The 19,637-nt window shown below is 40.1% G+C and overlaps 1 protein-coding gene across 1 annotated transcript; it reads right to left on the reverse strand.

Annotated features, from left to right (window-relative positions):
* Positions 1 to 4,480: 4,480 nt before the first annotated feature.
* On the reverse strand, positions 4,481 to 5,740 carry LOC111981304 (insulin). Its single transcript, XM_024012521.1, has 3 exons — positions 5,651 to 5,740; positions 5,072 to 5,258; positions 4,481 to 4,777 (listed from the first exon to the last, which is right to left on the reverse strand). Exons 2-3 carry the CDS (start codon positions 5,244 to 5,246, stop codon positions 4,635 to 4,637), a joined length of 318 nt encoding a protein of 105 aa, XP_023868289.1. The 5' UTR covers positions 5,247 to 5,258; positions 5,651 to 5,740; the 3' UTR covers positions 4,481 to 4,634.
* Between the last annotated feature and the right edge of the window lie 13,897 nt (positions 5,741 to 19,637).

Here is a 19,637-nt window from a genome sequence, read left to right on the forward strand (position 1 = left end):
ATGACACCTACTTTTGTTTTGTAGCACCTACAGATGAAACATTATGGTGTCTTAAGTGAGACCTGAGTGAGGCCAAAATGTCTCAAATATTCAATAAAGTCAATAAATGATTTCTCAYTTATGCTTTAAGATATAAATGTCAAATATGTCAACAATGTCTTTCCTCCAACAGACCTTTTTATGGTCTTTTTTTGTTCCAGTTTTGTGAGGAATCACCCTTRTCCACTAGCGCATCATCAGGCAAATTACATTTACAGAGAAGTAATCCCAAAATAGTGAAAGAAAGTGCAAGTGTGTCAGTTGTCATGGTGAAGACACCACAGTCTGGTTCTGTTTGCCAGCTGTAGGATCCAGATACTCTCATAGTGAAATACAAATTTTGGGGCATTTATTGCTAATTTATTGCTAAGGTGATAAACTGCACTGCCAGAGTCCATAAGAACTCAAGAAAGAMCAATATCATCATATCTGCAGCTGAACGCTTCTTGGGATTGAAGGATGTCATAGACAAGGAGCTGCACGGAATACTGTCTGGAGCAGTTCCGTCCTCTTCATACCCCTACGATGGTTATTTGTTGCTGAAGTTTTCAGAATCAGTAGTAGGTGTAGCAGAGGCAATTGAAGCACTTGTGTTGGTTTGTCCAGACACTGCCATGGAAGCGTAAGTCTCTATCCTGGTTGAAATAAACATTTATGTGGTGAGAAGGCTAATGACGGCCTGCAAAGAGAAAGGACGTGAAGACTGCCTGAGCACACTAAGAGTTCATCCTGCCATCAAAGAGGCTTATGAGCAATGTCAACTCTAAACTGCTCGTGAAATCAGCCTGTGCAGAGAAGCACGAGATTGAACTTCACTCAACTTTCTAGAGTTTTCTCCGTTAGTTAACACTATCAACGTTTCCCTTTACTGTGGGAATTGTGATCGAATCAACGCAACATTAGCTACTTTCAATGCAACATACTGAATCAAAACAAACTATGCAAGATTTAGTATGCAAAACTAACTATGGAAGAGATTTTGTTGTTGGCAAAGCACATTGGAGTAGGATTCTATTGCATTGACAGGCAGTACTCAGGCCTGTACTCTACACAGACTTGTGCARCATAACCAGTTAGAGCTGCAGTAGGCCTACACTACCGGTCAAAAGTTTTAGAACACCTACTCATTCAAGGGTTTTTCTTTATTTTGACTATTTTRTACATTGTAGAATAATAGTGAAGACATCAAAACTATGAAATAACACATATGGAAACATGTAGTAACCAAAAAAGTGTTAAACAAATCAAAATGCATTTTATATTTCAGATTCTTCAAAAAGTCACTACACGATGACTCAGGTCATCTGGGGTTTCGACAAMAGCRACCCGTTGCCTGGTCAATTCTGCTGAACGTCAGTCAACTATGTTGGACACACAGTTTCCCAAGATCGAATGGCTATAGATCCATCAAAGATTGAAGCAGTAACCACATGGCCMAGACCAGACACTGTGTCGGCACAGGTGCAGGCTGGTGCAGCCATATATACTACATATCGGTGTAAGAGGTTAAGCGTTAGGCGGAATACTGTAACGAGAATACAAGGATCAAATCCTGCGTCCAGTCACATTAATCAGTAGAAGTMCATCCCCGTCTGAACTTTGAATTTCAAGTTTTGAAGTATATAAAAGTATATTGAAATATACATTTTACCGACTTAATATCTTTTACATTTGTGTTCTTGTTGTTATTAGTCTCACCCTTCAGCTCCATTCAACCCCTCCAATCTATCTCTTAACACCATCCATATTGGATTTCTATTTGCCATATATTTTGCAATACAAATCCTCCAAACAGACCTCACTGAACTCAGCTACTTCTGCCAGAGAAGTTCGGTGTTGAAGTCACTACACGATGACTCAGGTCATCTGGGGTTTCGACAATACTTATGGATTAGTAAGAGACAGTTTCTAGTGGCCACGTATGAAACCAGAGGTCAAAGACTACTGCATGTCCTGTGCTCGCTGTATCCATAGAAAGACTCTACTCAAAATAGTTGCTCCTTTGTCTCATATACATAGCGACGGACCTTTGGATCTTGTCTGCATGGATTTCCTGTCCATTGAACCAGATTCCAGTAAGACAGCAAATGTCATAGTCAATACAGATCACTGTATAAGACATGCTTGTCTTTCCTACTAAGAATCAGAAAGCATCCACGGTTGCAAAAGGGTTGTGGGAGAAGTATTTATGGTGATCCTCAACCTGAGACATCTTGTATATTCGTACAATTGCACTCAGATCGAAGCAACCGGATATTCTCTGTACTTTATCATGTCGGCCGTGAAGCAAGGTTACCTGTAGATCTATGCTTTGGAGTCTCGAGTGATGGTGCATCAGAAAAGTCTGACGTAAAAAGTTGCAAGCTGTATACAAACTCGCAGAGACCACTGCAGGAYAAACAGAACATAGAGAACACAGGAAATGATCAAGATTCACCATTCCAATCTTATGCCTGAGACAGAGTCCTGATACGGAATCTAGGACTGAAAGGAAAGCACAAGTTGYCAGATTGCTGGGCCTCTACGCCGCATGTTGTTGAAAGTCAAATGCCAAACTTTTATTTTCTTATTTTCTTACTTTATTTAACCAGGTAGGCTAGTTGAGAACAAGTTCTCATTTGCAATTGCGACAACTGCGACAAGATAATACAAAGAAGTTTGACACATACAACAACACAGAGTTACACATGGAATAAACAAACATACAATCAATAATTCAACTTAACTGCATTCCGGTTGAAGCCAGAAAATGGAGATGGACCCATTAAAATCCTTCATCGGAATTACCTGTTACTGCTAGCAAAGCAAGTGTGCCTAGAATCTGTGGCTGATGTTGATCCAACACAGAGTCAAAGAACCCTGCAAAGAAGAAGAAAGAAAGAAAATAAGAACAATTAACTGGYATTGAACAAGCCAGAAGGCTGTACTTCAAGTGAAGAAGAAAAACTGGAAAAATCCAGAGAAATCTGAAGATACTAGATACTCTAGGCAACAGAAAACAAGGATTGACACATTTCCTGTGTTTGTACYTTATGTTCTTTACACTAGTTTGCTTGTCATGAGGACATGCTTATTTTGGTGAAGCCTGTTGCTTGCATCGCGTCAAACACTTGTACTACTTTCATGTGCAAGCTTCAAAGAAACAACATGCCAATAGTTTAAGAATTAGTGTTGGTTTTAATTCTTTAATGTACCATCCACTTAAGTATTTTGACGTTTACGTTCATGTGAACTAATGTAAGTTCACGTTCATGTGAACTGATGTAACCGGAGGTAAGTTCAACAAGGCGAACATGTAACATGTTAACGATTTGAACGAACATTCCTACTTTTTGTAAGGATTACTGTGGCATTTTAGTGGCAGTAATCAAACTGAAAATGACTTTGCTATACTACATGTAACAGAAAGCCTACATGGTTTCTCAGTACCATTTGGTTTCCCATTCATTCACTGAATCATTCGTCTTCGATCGACATTCATTAAGCTCCAATGCGRGCCGGCATTAGCTTGCAAGCTAGATCGAACAGTGTCAGTGGCTGAATTTTAAGAGTGTACTTTAATACCCGAGGGTTTTATTTATTCTTTGTTGTATTGTATTGTATTTCTGATCGTCTTTATTCATAACAGTATCCAAGTCAAATTGTATTCCGTGTGTGTTTGTATTTTTATTGAGTCATACTGCATTTATTCTTATTACACATTCTGGAAACAGTAATCTTAACCTTTAAATATCTATTAGGAAATATCCCTAGCTTCTCATTTCCCCCCTAACGAGTCAATTTCATACAAGTTCATCCTTTTCACYATTATTTCCATGCTGATTTATCTGAGCCTTTGGTGAGAGGGTGATATCAGGGMTTTTTTTCTTTCTAAAAAACAGCCCGATCGATCTGAATCCGGATCACTCAGATCCAGATTAAACGTTTTGAAAAACTGGGCCCACGTGATTAAGATTTCAGAAGTGAGTAATGAAGGAATTTTAAAGACAGAAAAATGTATAATAATTAGCAAACACTAAATAAAGTTTCATAAACCAAACGCTTGTCTGAGAGCTATAACATGATGGTGAATCAACCAAGCACAGTAGCAAGGTGAATGAAGCTGTGCATAGGCTTATCTCAAAAACACTGACTGATGTTAGCAAAGAGCATAATATATTTGAAAACACTGTAATATTAGTTGATTATGATAAGGTAGAACGTCAAAAGAATGCAATACCGGGAGAAAAAGGGGGAACAAAATGGTCATTGTGCAAGGCCGCTCTTTGCTGCATAGTAACACAATCGAGGCAACTAAGAGGACATGATACGAACATGTCTGAACTCCAACAATATGCATTTACAATATCATGTAAACTCAAAACCACAAATTGCACAGAAGTCATAGTAGCCTACTCAGAACCTAAGGCCCATTCACAAAAGGAAAACTCAAAGTCCTTGCTAATTTCATATAACTTTATTTTCTGGGYAAAATAAAACACGTCTAGACCATTTCTTGTTTGCACTCCATGTTTGCAAATCTTTGAAATAGGATGCTGTCTCTGAGAATTTGAGCGTGGCAGTGGGTGAAAGCAGGCTAAGTGGTGCGACAGGKCTCAGTTGCAGTAGTTTTGCAGGTCGAAGATGTTGCAGGGCTTGTGACAGCACTGCTCTACAATACCTCTCTTTACCATCATCTCCATCTGGTCTTTGAAGGGGTACTCTTCYTTCTCCTGGGCTGATTTTGGAGAGAGGAACCCTGCAAGAGGAGAAAAATATATTGAGTGAGTGCTATAGCACAACATAAACCAGCATATGTTGTATGGACTACTGTATACGCCTTTTCCTGTATCTCATTATTGCCTTCACATTCATTTACATTTTTGTAGGTTCTACATTGTTCCACAACATTGTTCGTCATAGTGACCATGAGTTTCCTACATGCCATTTCTACACACACAKAAACWGGAAAGTAGCTTGTGGTCTTAGATCAAGTTGAGTAGTCGAGCWSCTYTGAAGTCTTTGAATTCAGACAGTGCTAGAGGTGTCTTGCCTATAAGGGGATCCACATCTCTCTTTGGGTTGTAAAAGAATCCTTTCTCTCCACACACCAGATAGAGGGCGTCCACCAGGTGAGAGCCACACAGGTGCTGGGCAGCTGCAGCGTCTGCCCCGGGGGAGAGCGCCAGCAGCACCAGCAGAGACGCAGCTTGGAGCCAGAAGGKCATGGTGATGGTAGGCTGGATGAGGGGAAACACAATGAAACAGATAAGTTCACACTGCTTACAGTACACTATGGGAGCTTCATGCAATGTATGAGAACAATCTCTATTCTAGTTCTTGGATTGATATTACTCATTTTGTGTAATGCTGACGACCCATATCCTGTTGATATATTGTCATTCAGTATGTTCTAAAATAAACCATATCCCTACATCAACAAAACTACAGTTATTGGATACTAGATGAAGTAAAGTACATAGCACATAGAAATACATTTGTTCAACAAAAACGGTAAGAGTTCTGAGGCATTTTCATATTCCAGTTGCATGTACATCCCCAAGATCTACCACGCTAACCCTACTGTCGTTCCCAATCCTCCAGTGAAACACATTGACCCCCAAGTTCTTACCTATGGAGTTGGTGGTGGTGAAGAAGCTCTGTAGAAGAGTAGCAAAAATGCTGAGGGAAGAATTAGTTGAGGCAGAACACCAGGTCCTCCCCTCATTTATACCCCTGGATCAGACGGGTCTCGGGAACAACGGCCTGTGGTCTTTGCAGGGTGTCAGCGGAAAAAAGAGAAGTCACTCAATGAAATCAAATGGTAAGTGGCAATCCAATTGTTCGCCTCGTTAGGCATGTTTGTCTTACTAAGTGACATTAGTGGTCCAAGCAGGGGGCCAGTGAATCGGACATAACTGATGTGACCTGTGTCTGAGATGTACAGAGGACTCCAGGGATTGGTGACCTGTGTATGGTCTACCTGCTCCTGATTCAGCCATGCTAAAGAGCATATGAGGTGTTTGTTTGAAGAAGATAGTGAGAGACAGCTGGTGGCTCATCTGGTGGCTCATCAGTTTTTGGYGGTGAAGGTACTTACCATGTCCTYTTGTGATGTTAGTGGGATATTTRATGTTGACACATTGCCCATTAACAGAGTCAGATCATTTTGTGACAWCTTTTTCCATGATGCACTCACTAAGTTCTTGTCATGGCTAGGTTTACAATGATGGCAATATGATGGCAATGACGGGCCTCCTTCTACAGAAAACTCTATATTGGACAATATTATCCCCAAAATGCGACACAATCGTATTCTAACAGAGCTAAAACTACTGCAAGTGGGCTGCATCGCATCAGCATCCCCTCCAGTAGTACTGCTGAGTACCAGCAGGTGTTACACTTGTCTCACAGAACACAACCTTTGACTCCCCCCTCCTCTCTCAAGTCTGCTGTCAGTACAAATGATGGCTAAAGATTCTATGGATTTTTTAGCTTTTCTTAAAGTGAATTATTTTTACATTTTTTGTAATAATATACTGTTTGCTCATACCCAAATAATGTTGTTGTCCTTTACTAGTACTTGTGGCCAAATCATAAATTCGAGAAAAAACACTGAGTAAAACCCCATCTCAAACTTGTTTTTTAAACAAACTGTTAAAAAAAAACACAATTTGCTTGAATAATGCGATCATCCTCTTTGGCCGAGACAGGCCCGTATGTGATTGGCACAGCAGCTTTAAAAATGTTTTCACATTTTCTTTGTCCCGAAATGGTCGCCTAAAATGGTCAGGATGCTGTGTCATGATCCCCGGGCGGTTTTGTCTAGTTCCCGGTTTGTCCCGGGGACATCCCTGAGGACGTTTTTAGGACATTCTTAGGATGATGTGTCACGGTCCCCTGGAGGTTTTGTCTAGTTCCTGGTTTGTTCCAGGGAAATCCTCAAGGACTTTTATAGGACGCTCTTAGAATGTTCTGTCATGGTCRCGTGGAGGTTTTTGTCTAGTTCCCGGCTTGTTTCGGGGACGTCACCCGTTGGTCGCAAAGAAACATACTCTCCCCACCCAAAAAAGGTTGAACTTTATTTGGATAGTCCGGATTTTCCATCTGTAGATGTTCTACATATGGTCATACTATCAACAAACTATCTGTTGATAAGCAACTGCTTGCTAAGGTTACAGTTAGGGTTAGGTTTATAATAAAGTTTAGGGTAAGGGTTAAGGTTAAGGTTAGGGCTAGGGTTAGGGTAAGGGTTAAGTTTAGGGTTAGGATAAATGTTAAGATTAGGGTTAGAACCAGGGTTAGGGTTAGCAGATAATTAGTTGAAATGTTACTGATAGTCTGTAGAGTATCTACAGATGGACTATCCAAAAAATGTGTTACCAAAAACACATTCTACCCAGGGCACGGCCAACCTAGCTTTATTACAGGTCACCCCTTGTTACTGTTGCCAAGCCCAACAAGGCCCTGAATGGTGAACCACTGATCAATTCCCGGTTTAGTTTTCAACTTACAAACTACATTTGATACACTTTGACATACATTATTAGATTTGTGTTTATTTATTCAATAATTATTATTCAACATGTTCTCACCTGGGATTTGAACTCACAACCTAAACTTTGCACATGTTAAAATTACACTTAAAGGCCCAGCGCAGTCAAAAGCATGTAGTTTATATGCATTTCCACTATTAATACTATTAAATTGTGAAAATTATGATAATGCCCTTTTAGTATAAGAGGCCTGAAATTTCAGCTTATTTTGTTGCGATGYAGTTTTGGCCTGCTTGGTGATGTCACCAGGTGGTAAATTAGTTAAAGACAGTGAGTTCCAAACCTCTCTGCCAATAACAGKTAGTTTTCAGTTTTCCTCTCCCAAGTCAAACCACTCCCAGACAGTCCTATAAAACTTATTGCTTGAGATATTGGTCTTTGTTAAGAAGCTCTTTGTGCTTCTTTTTGACTATTGTAATTGAAAACAATCACAGTAAGGTACTTAACCCCCTAGTGTCAATCTAAGTAACATAATAAAAAATAACATAATTTCCCCATCGAAATCTGTCAGTTTAAGCTAGAGATATATTTTTTGCATTGGATGAGTCTCAATCCACCACATTCGCCGATATCGCACTTCCGCATCTGCGTTAAAATGTGGCAGAGCTAGAGCGGTGTTTGTCAGACCATGAGACATCCCAGAAATCGGTCTTCTCGTGAAAACGTCTGTAGCGTCTGAATGGTTTCACCTACAAACTGTTAACTACCACTCTCACGACGGGGGTCTCCGTTTTGCTCTACGACCCCCACAAGTGTCGCCTAAGAGCTCATTTGAATAACCAAGGGTATGCATGTCTCATTGACCATTTTTACCAGTACATACCCAAACCACTCTGCTGTGGCCAAGCAGGGGCACTGAGAAAAGCTGCTTTTTTAGCATCATTAATTATAATGTTTTGGAAGGACATCTATTTAATTAATAGCGTAATACATTTAAGGTAATATTTCATAAAAAAATATGGAACACTGGACAAATACTTTAAGACATTGTCGAAAGCTCAAGGACTAGAGTCTCAGTTGAGTTCTCAAAAAMGACATCTTCTCAAACCATCATAGTSGGGTATGTGCTTACTTATTTCTGGACAAACGTCTATGTGAATTAAAGGCCAGTGAAGCCCGTTAGGTTGTCTTTCCAAAGGACTCAGACTTCACAAAAGCCATTAAGCCTGACTGAAGTGCTTTATGAAATGAGTTCAGGGAGACAGAACAAAAAGTAGACTRTTGTTATAAGTTTCAAAAGCGGTGTCTGATAACAATGGGCAAGATTAATAATGTTTGCTCTTTAAAGTGCTGGCAGTCTTATGAACATAATGAACAGCGTAATGTAAGGAGGACAGAACTAMAAATGTTTTTCTGCAAGAAAAATGTGCTTGATAATCACTGGGTTGATTAATGTACTCTATCTCACAGTGAGACCAGAGTACAGAGGCTCATCTTTAATGTTTATTTTTGTCTTGAAAGCTCAAACTGAGCAGCGCCTGTAATTTAGCACCGCTCTTGTGATGTGTGGCTGATTAGTGTGTGGGCATGACATCTTGTAAAATAAAAGAAAGAAGAGTGGATTAAAATTATACATACACTCTTAGAAAAAAAGGTGCCATAGGAGAACCCTTTGAAGAACCCTTTTTGYTTCTAGGTTGAACCCTTTAGAGTTCCATGTAGAACCCTTTCCACAGAGGGTTCTACATGGAACGKAAAACAATTCTACCTGGAACCAAAAAGGGTTCTACCTGGAACCAAAACAAGTTATCCTATGGGGACAGCCGAAGAACCCGTTTGGAACAAAAACAATTCTAAGTGTATTATACAGTAGGTTTACATTTTCTAAGAACAACATTTTTGAACACTTAAACTGCCGAGCCTCACTACACCCCTTACTACGTCAATGAGCAGACAATTTTACTGCAACATTATAACATCTAATAAACACATTTAATATAGACTATTGGGAAAATAATATTTTGGTTGTGTTTATGGAGYTCTTGGGGTAACATAATATATATTTCAAGGAACACAATAGTATTTTCATTAGTTGATTTTACTGTAGGCAATCTGCTACCCCGTGCTCAGATGTGGAGCGCAATGGAACAGCGGTTATTCTTGGAAAAGTTKTATTTTGAAATAGAGCTCATATCTTCKATTTTTTGGGTCATTTGGCAAAGGTAAGTGTTTTGGAAACCTCAGAATCTGCTCTGTCCTCTTCAAACTGCTTATAACACAAATTKTGTTCYTGATATCTAGTGTTWAACTKTCAAGTGTAACTTTAAAACAGGAAACAAACGATAAAAAAAGATAAATTTGCTCCTCGATCTTACTAGTAGTCCTGTTGGTAGAGTACAGTACAGTTAATGTGAAACTTGCTTCATCATGTTTTCCACTAATGCTAGGTGTATAGCTGATTGTTTACCTTGGAACTTTGAGGCTTRCTAGGATGGTAGACGAATGATAGGATGTTCTAGGATGTTAACAGGCTTATGGAGATGACCAGAAGGTGGAATATTCTTCAGCTGTGGAACATTTGCATGTACAGAACATGCATCCTCAGAGTTGCTATGTGGGGATATTACCTKCACCATTGTCCACGTGAAATATAATGGGCTTAACTTGGATCTCTGTGCTTGAGAACATAACAATAATGAGATTGTAATATCAGGTCCTGTTAGTGACAGTGGGCATGAATGTAGAGAGAGCATGAATGTAGAGTATGAGAGACTACAGTAATATAATGTGGATGTGAGTTCAGCCCATGGCAGCCKATGTAAATTCCAAGAATACCMGTTCTGTTATTTCAAAGATTACTGCAGAGTAGGAAATGGTGGAAAGGGATGAGAGTTTATGGTTGACAGCTCAACTCAATATCCTGAAGGAACTGTTTAATACTAATACAGGCTACATGTTGATTTAGATTCATTTCAAATAGACTTTTAAAAGTTTTAAAATCCAATTGAATTAATGTAATGCTTGGCATGAAACAAGAGGAAGCCCCACACAAACCTTTTGGGACAAAAGATGGACTTAAATGCTACTTTATTCATTAATTCAAAGGCAGATTGAATAAGGTTATACATAATTACTTGTTGAAATGGAAAGTGGCTTTTATAAATGGGACTAACCAGGTGGAGCCAAATATTTACAAATCTCTAATTTAAATGAAATAGCCATTTTGAGTAATGACTATTTAAGCAATCATTTCAATTGTATTTTATTTTATGTGATTTAACATTTCAGTTGTTTCAAAAGTTTTTATCCTTGCTCTCCCTTACCATGTAATGAAGACACKCTCAGGATCCACTGGTCTTTATATACCACTTCTGAATGAAGTCCTGAAATGAGAGAAAGAGATGGGTTGAAAGGAACTCTGATTATATAGTTGGGTAGATTCATTGGCACCGAGGAATCTGTGAAATGTCATTACTGTATGCTCTGTTCTACTAAAGTAGCCAACTSTAAGTGATACAATGATTTCCTATGTCTTTATGTCCTGTCATTTTCTTATTTCCAACTTGAGTAACTAAAATGATCCTACATGATATGAAATAGTTCTCTGGGTGATATATCTGTTTTGTCTCTTTCCTTATGTGTTATATGTGGCTCTAGATTACCTTATGTGATCATGTCGACATATAGCATAGACATTTACATGGCAACACATTTTTCTGATGAGAGAGAGGGCGAGATGGAGAGAGAGATGGAGGGCTCTATTTTTAGCTGGTGCTAAGGAGGCGCAAGTGTCAAGCGCACGTTAGCTGCAATMGTGTCATGTAAAAATGGGCGCACTGGCATTTTCCACCCCTTACACCAGGTTCGGCAATTTACCTGTCTAACATCATCTCGCTTGAGCTGAGGTGGGAGGGGTGGCAATATTTAAAGTGTGTCCTTAAAAACAAAAGTGCCGATTTTAATGCAGTGCTCATTATTCACATTTGAGAAGAAAAAAAGAAACCCGCACACTGCTCTTGCTAGTATCACTGCTCTTTATCAAGCTTTATGTTTCGGCCTCAAGACCTTCATCAAAGCTCTGAAATAGGCCTTGAGGGCGATACGTAAACCTTAATAAAGAGCAATGATACTAGCAAGAGCACTGTGCCGGTCTTATTCAACTGTTACCATGCACCTGCAACACATTTTGAATCATTATTCACAATTCAAATAGCTGCCTTTCGCTTGTTCAAGGCTATCCATCCCCATTTTCAAAGAGCGCCCCTCGTCTGATTACCAAAGACACGCTCCTCCAAACTATTGTATTCAGTCCTCCTAGAATGCCATACCAACGGTACATAGGCAATGACACAATTGACAGGAGCCTAGTATTTTGTATAGTGTGAATGTTATGAGTAAAGACATTTAGGCCTGCCTGTCCACACAGTGCCATGGAACAAGAGAAGCGATTTAAGATATCATGCTTCTGACTCATGCCATTTTTTAAAAATTGATTAAAAAACAAATTGATTAGAAAATGGCACCGTCCATGGGTTTATGTTGAGTACGTCCATGGCTCGAATGCAGCGAAATCTATTTCTATTTCTAGAAAAGCTGGAATATGATCTGTAAAGATGGTTCCATGATGTTTATTAAAAAAAATACATTTACGATCAGTACATTCAGCCTTTCTCTTCATATTGGATCTTTATCCAGCAAAAGTTGGGATGTGCATAAAACTGTTTGGATGTGCGTAAAACCATCCATTGTCTAAGTTGCCTTGTCTTTACTATATGCCCACGGGGAGCAATTATGGTGCCTGTAACTGTATTTAGACATAGACTATTCAAAACAAGTTATTGTTTTGTTTTTAATAGAATTTMATTAGAATTATACACTGTCTTTTCAGGCCTTATCAATAGCCTAGTGAAATTGATCTTGCTAATTGATTACGTTTGGCATGTCCATGTCCAGACTACGATTTGCAGTAGGCCTATCCCTTATATCACTGCTCATGCCATAGCCTATGTTGAACAATGTATTTCCATTTTGAAGCAATGCAGTTAGAACAATGTGAACTGCAAGCATGTTCAACATATTTAGCAAATATGGGACAGGCTATTTAACGAACTAGGCTATGACGGACTAGCATTCGTWTTGMAGTTGATGACAATGCAATGCATAAAAGACCCTAAATACACAACTCGACGCAACCGCATATTTAGCCATGGAGCACATTCTGATTGGCCAGTGAGGGGCCAAGCCTCGACAAGCCCACAACATATTAATTCATCAAAACCCAGCCCTTTCGTGCCACTGCCAGCTACTGTGCCCATAATTCCGCTTATGAAAATAGCAAAAATATTTTTGACACCCCCCCCAGAACCTATAGCGCTACCACCAGCACTAAGATTTATCATTGCGTTAGGTTTATTAAAATAGAGCCAGGAGAGAGAGAGATGTGTACGTGCTGACGTGTCATCCATATGCAATTGGCTCAGAACAGGGCAGCACGGCTGGCCCTTGGATGTACACAGAGAGCCAATGTTAATAATATGCATGTCAATCTCTCTTGGCTCAAAGTGGAGGAGAGATTGACTTCATCACTACTTCTATTTATCAGAGGTATTGACATGTTGAATGCACCAGCTGTCTGTCTGAACTACTGGCACACAGCTTGGAAACCCATGCATTCCACACAAGGCATGCCACAAGAGGTCTCTTCACAGTCCCCAAGACTATGGGAGGCGCACAGTAGTACATAAAGCCATGACTACATGGAACTCTATTCCACGTCAAGTAACTGATGCAAGCAGTAAAATTAMATTTWAAAAAACTGATAAAAAAACACCTTATGGAACAGTGGGGACTGTGAAGCAACACAAACATAGGCACAGACACTTGCATACACACGATAACAGACGCAGTATACACATGGATTTAGTACTGTAGATATGTGCTAGATATGTGGTAGTGGTGGAGTAGGAGCCTGAGAGCACACAGTGTGTTGTGAAATCTGTGAATGTATTGTAATGTTTATAAAATTGTATTAACTGCCTTCATTTTGCTGGACCCCAGGAAGGCACTAGGAAGGCAAAGCATCAATACAGGACTAAGATTGAGTCGTACTACACAGGCGCCGACGCTCGTTGGATGTTGCAGGGCTTGCAAATTATTACAGACTACAAAGGGAAGCACAGCCGAGAGCTGCCCAGTGACACGAGCCTACCAGATGAGCTAAATAACTTCTATGCTCGCTTCGAGGCAAGTAACACTGAAACATGCATGAGAGCATCAGCTGTTCCGGYCGACTGTGTGATCACACTCTCCGCAGCCGATGTGGGTAAGACTTTCAAACAAGTCAACATTCACAAGGCCGCAGGGCCAGACGGATTATCAGGACGTGTACTCAAACAATCAAACGTATTTATAAAGCCCTTCTTGCATCACCAACAAACTAARACGGTCCAAGCATACCAAGACAGTCGTGAAGAGGGCACGACAAAACCTATCCCCCCTCAGGAGACTGAAAKGATTTGGCATGGGTCCTCAGATCCTCAAAAGGTTTTACAGCTGCACCATCGAGAGCATCCGGCAGGGTTGCATCACTGCCTGGTATGGCAAGTGCTCGGCCTCCGACCGCAAGGCACTACAGAGGGTAGTGTGTACGGCCCAGTACATCACTGGGGCCAAGCTTCCTGCCATCCAGAACCTCTATACCAGGCGGTGTCAGAGGAAGGCCCTAAAAATTGTCAAAGACTCCAGCCACCCTAGTCAAAGACTGTTCTCTCTGCTARCGCACGGCAAGCGGTACCGGAGCAAAAAGTCTATGTCCAAGAGGCTCCTAAATAGCTTCTACCCCCAAGCCATAAGACCTCTGAATAGCTAATAAAATGGCTACCCAGACTATTTTAATTGSCCCCCAAAATTTGAGATTTTTGGTTCCAACCACTGTGTCTTTGTGAGATGCAGAATAGGTGAACGGATGATCTCTGCATGTGTGTTTCCCACCGTGAAGCACGGAGGAGGAGGTGTGATGGTGTGGGGCTGCTTTACTGGTGACAKTGTCTGTGATTTATTTAGAATACAAGGCACACTTAACCAGTATGGCTACCACAGTATTCTGCTGCTACCACAGCAGTCATCTGGTTTGCGCTTAGTGGMACTATCATTTGTTTTTCAACAGGACAATGACCCAACACACCTCCAGGATGTGTAAGGGCTATTTGYCAAAGAAGGAGAGTGATGGAGTGCTGTATAAGATGACCTGGCCTCAACAATCACATGACCTCAACCCAATGGAGATGGATTGGGATGAGTTGGACCGCAGAGTGAAGGAAAAGCAGCCAACAAGTGCTCAGAATATTTGACTGTTGGAAAATCATTCCAGTTGAAACTGGTTGAGAGAATGCCATGAGTGTGTAAAGCTGTCGTCAAGGCACAAGGTGGCTAATTTGAAGAATCTGAAATATAAAATATATTTTGATTTGTTTAACACTTTTTTGGTTCCTACATGATTCCGTATGTGTTATTTCATAGTTTTTACTTTTGACTGGCACTGTATATACATATATACACAGTATCTAATGGTGTGTATAGACGGTATGGGCAGTATATGAATAAAAAATTAGTGTACAGCAGTAGTTATAAAGGATGAGCCATGACTAGAATGCAGTATATACAAATAAAGTGGGTAAAACAGTATGTAAACATTATTAAAGTGACCAGTGTTTTTGGTTACTACATGAATCCATGTGTTATTTCATATTTTTATGTCTTGACTATTATTCTACAATGTAGAAAATAGTAAAAATAAATATAAACCCTAGGAAAGGACTTGTACTTTATACACTACCTGTCAAAAGTTTGSACTCACCTACTCATTCAACGGTTTTTCTTTATTTTTACWATTTTTCCAAARATTTCCAGTTCTGATTGATAAAATATGTTACAATCAGAACATTTTACCGTTGATAGCAGCAGATATGGACAAAGCGTGAAAATTGACCTACCTTTGCCGTGTGCTGTCACACTTACAAGTAATTACAAATGATTACTGTATTGACGTGGTCTCTTTCATTCTTCGAGTTGACAGTTTCTACATTAGAACAATAGACTGAAGTTTTAATTGGCTTTGAGAAAACTCAACACAACAGTCAGTGCTTTGAACTGCAAAGGTCAAATAATTCAATATTAATTTTGAACTTTAGAGATAGATAACATATTTTCAAACAAAACACGCACAAAAATCTCTCGTTAAAAATGTAAACGGTTAATGTGTCGTTAATTGTCTGGCATACGCAACCGTTTGATGGAGGTTATTATAATACCAGATCAGAGAAAGACGATAAAACAGCAGAGCATTTAATAAGCATCTTGCATTTTGGCAACATTATCACTCCCACATTGCACACGGTAACTAAGATAATTTAATTATATGATTTCATATCATTGGATCTCTCCATTTAAAGGGATTGATATATAATGATAATCATTGGATTCTGCCCAGGGGTTTAATCAGAAATAATGTGTGTGTGTCCCAAAAGCTAAATGACAAATGTATCATAGAATAGAGAGATGGGCMAAAGCTATTATAGATGGTTTGAGGGGAAGGTATATGACTTCAGGAAAGTCGTTGTAGAAATGCTGTTGATCATGTTATTCTGCACAATAATCTCCACGGTGGGCGAGGAGACAGTGATTGGCATTTCATCAATACCAGGAACTTGTGATGATGACTCCTACAGCATATGAGAGATTTGTTCCTGTCGACATTTCCTCTTTTCAAGATCTGCTGCAGTTGTGATAAAAGTTTTAAAGACATTTGAACTGCCTGAACTTATAAGAGGTCACTCAATTACCTTATCTAAGCCAAATGTGTACAGTATGACCTTAGATGCCATTGGGTTATTTTGCTTTAGGCCCATGCTTTCTTGATTTCATTGAATCCATTCTCAGTCCTTGGTAGCCTTTGACATGGCACTCTTTGTTTAGCCCGCATTTTCTGGATTTACAGTTAATTAGATGATKAAGTGTGTATCAGATGCTCGTGTGGGTCTTGTGAATGTAATACTACTGTAATAAGTCACCATGGACTCATAAGTATCAACATGTCTTTGTCAATGCTGCTTGATTATTCAGAGTCGTTCCACAACTTCCACAGTGATTAGAGTTCTGCTTAAACTTGCTTGGCAAGATGTGACTAAGTAACTGAGCCATTATTTTGACAGCCTCAAGGTGACTTCACACTATACGATCTCTATCTAATACGTTTTTTCTTCAGGTTGAGACAGAAAGTCAGTGACTTTAGCAGCATATCCAAAACAGACTATCTAAGCAAATGATCTCAGTATCACTTTATGATTTGCATATAGATGGCACATTTCTGGGAAGTTAAGCCCCTAATGCCTCAGACTTTAAATGTACCCATTTTAGGACTGTTTTCTTACCTGCCTTTATTTTGATGCAGCTTGATTATATTTTCAGATATCTCATTTTGGAGAAGAAATATGGTTAGGTTGTTTTTGTCAAACTTGCAAATATGTACACTATATATTTGTCTTGTCAGACTACAACAGTAAGGGGAGACCAATGTTAGCTGCTAACTCTTAGTATCATTGGTGCTACCTGTAATACTATCTTAAGTATTTTAATACTATGTTGTTTGCTATTCATTTTTATATTTCAAGAAAACGAATTGATGTTCATCCTCATATTCCACAGTATTCTGCAGTATTTCAACTGGCAATCCAAATTAGGCCATCAGTGCGATTCAGCTTTTCATGATGAGGCTCGCTTTCACTTGGCATTCTGCTGTTGGCCATCTTTCTTAAGTGTCAGGGAATTGAGTAGACTTCAAGGAGCCTATCATCAATGATTTTCAGCACATCAAATGAGAATTTTCCTTCACCCCCACCCTTTCCTCCTCTCTCCCTCTTCTCTCGCTCCCTTTCCTTTTCCCTCGCCATCTCTCTTTACCCTCTCCCTAGCCCTATAGATTGACATTGTGTAGCTTGACCATTTTAATCAAGCACTTAACATACTTTTCATTTAGAAAGGAAGTGACATTGAGAACAGGCTATCCTMAAATCCAGGTCCATCACTGCAGAATTTGTCTTTCTTCTAGGTTAGATGTCACTGTCACTGATCAGTCACTGAAGTCAGAACCCTGTTTGTGATATATTARGAGGTCAGCACACAGACAGGGCAGCATGAGAGGAACATACCATTGATTAAAGCATTACTTTGCAGCTAAAAGACTATGGAAAGTGTCTAGATGCTTTCCATGATCAATTTTGTTGAACAGCTTCATTCTAACATGGACGTATGACAGGAAGCAGATAGAAATGTCAGGGAGGGAGGTTTTTCAAATGTCCAATTTCACAACTTGGTTTGTAACAGTGCTACCTTTCAAAGGGTCAACTCTGTACTTTTTTTTTTACAAGAAATGTCTGTTTGCATGGCAAATGGTTGCTAAAGGAGTTTTCAAGTTTATCTTTTGAGTCTGAAGTCCTCACACACAGTACGTCTACAAGTGATTAAGACATGTGACATTGCCAGAGTAATGCTTGCCCTAAAGTCAATTGGATCATTTACATTTTTTGTCACTATCCAAAGATAATTCACAGTCGTTCTACACTGCAAGCTAAAACCACTGGAAAATATTGGGCTATTGCCCATGCAGTATAGACACTGTGAGATTTCAAACAGACAGGTACACAACAGGCTGAACTTTTTGCTCTGACARGTATTGAGAGAGTGTTTACCGCAACAGAAACCATTCTCCAGCAGAGAGAAATGAGCAGGTGTACATTTTGTGTCCGTTATCATTTTCCCAGTTACACTTGAGCTCAATTCTCCATGAAAACCATATTGTTTCCATTGGTTAGATATTGATTGGACTCCTCAATGCTATTACATCTTCAGCCTGAGGAAGCAAAGTCATTTCACAGCTTGTGTTGTAAATGCTAAAGTAAGCTGCATTTAATGTAGCTCTGCCTGTCCAAGTCCGTTGCCTGAGGGGTTAGTCTGGTGTACTCTACAGAAATCTCTATTTAACTGGGCAAAGATGGCTGCTTACTCTCCTAAGGCCAGCATTGTGGTGGATGGTGGCAGGGCCGGCACGGGTGTCCCGGGGGCCCTAGGCGAGAGCTTGGTTCTGGTAAACCATTCTAGTTTACAGTACTTGGACAGCATCATTAACAATGAGTACTGGAATAGGCCTACACACATTAGGTTCAAATATGTACTCTGGAGCATAATTGAAATCATAAAACAATTAAAGCCACAAAATGCCAGCTAATTTTCATAAAGCTGAGGGATGGGGCAACATAAATGTAACCACTCTTGAATACATGGAGCCATGGATGCAATTAATAATAGTCCATTAGATCATCATTAACATTTTGGGTGATCAAGACTGTTCAGAATTTCCTCTGCAGATGACACTATTTTAATCCTGTGTGTGTTGGGTAGTTTCATTTCGTTTCATTTACTGGTGCAACAGTCTACTCTCACCACATGACCATCTCAAAATGACCATTGAAATGTAGTAAATATTGCAAATGGAACCCTTTAAAAGAACACTGATTGGGGGCCTCCCGMGTGGCGCAGTGGTCTAGGGCACTGCATTGCAGTGCTAGCTGCGCCACCAGAGTCTCTGGGTTCGCGCCCAGGCTCTGTCGCAGCCGGCCGCGACCGGGAGGTCCGTGGGGCGACGCACAATTGGCCTAGCGTCGTCCGGGTTAGGGAGGGTTTGGCCGGTAGGGATATCCTTGTCTCATRGCGCTCCAGCGACTCCTGTGGCGGGCCGGGCGCAGTGCGCGCTAACCAAGGGGGCCAGGTGCACAGTGTTTCCTCCGACACATTGGTGCGGCTGGCTTCCGGGTTGGAGGCGCGCTGTGTTAAGAAGCAGTGCGGTTTGCTTCGGAGGATGCGTGGCTTTCGACCTTCGTCTCTCCCGAGCCCGTACGGGAGTTGTAGCGATGAGACAAGATAGTAATTACTAGCGATTGGATACCACAAAAATTGGGGAGAAAAGGGGATAAAAAAATTAAAAAGGAAAAAAAGAAAAAAAGAACACTGATCAATAATGATCAGCTGACAACTGGCAAACTAGCTAAGTAACTCCTCTTCCTCTTCACT

The sequence above is a fragment of the Salvelinus sp. IW2-2015 genome, linkage group LG20 (assembly GCF_002910315.2).
Source record: "Salvelinus sp. IW2-2015 linkage group LG20, ASM291031v2, whole genome shotgun sequence".
Lineage (NCBI taxonomy): Eukaryota > Metazoa > Chordata > Actinopteri > Salmoniformes > Salmonidae > Salvelinus > Salvelinus sp. IW2-2015.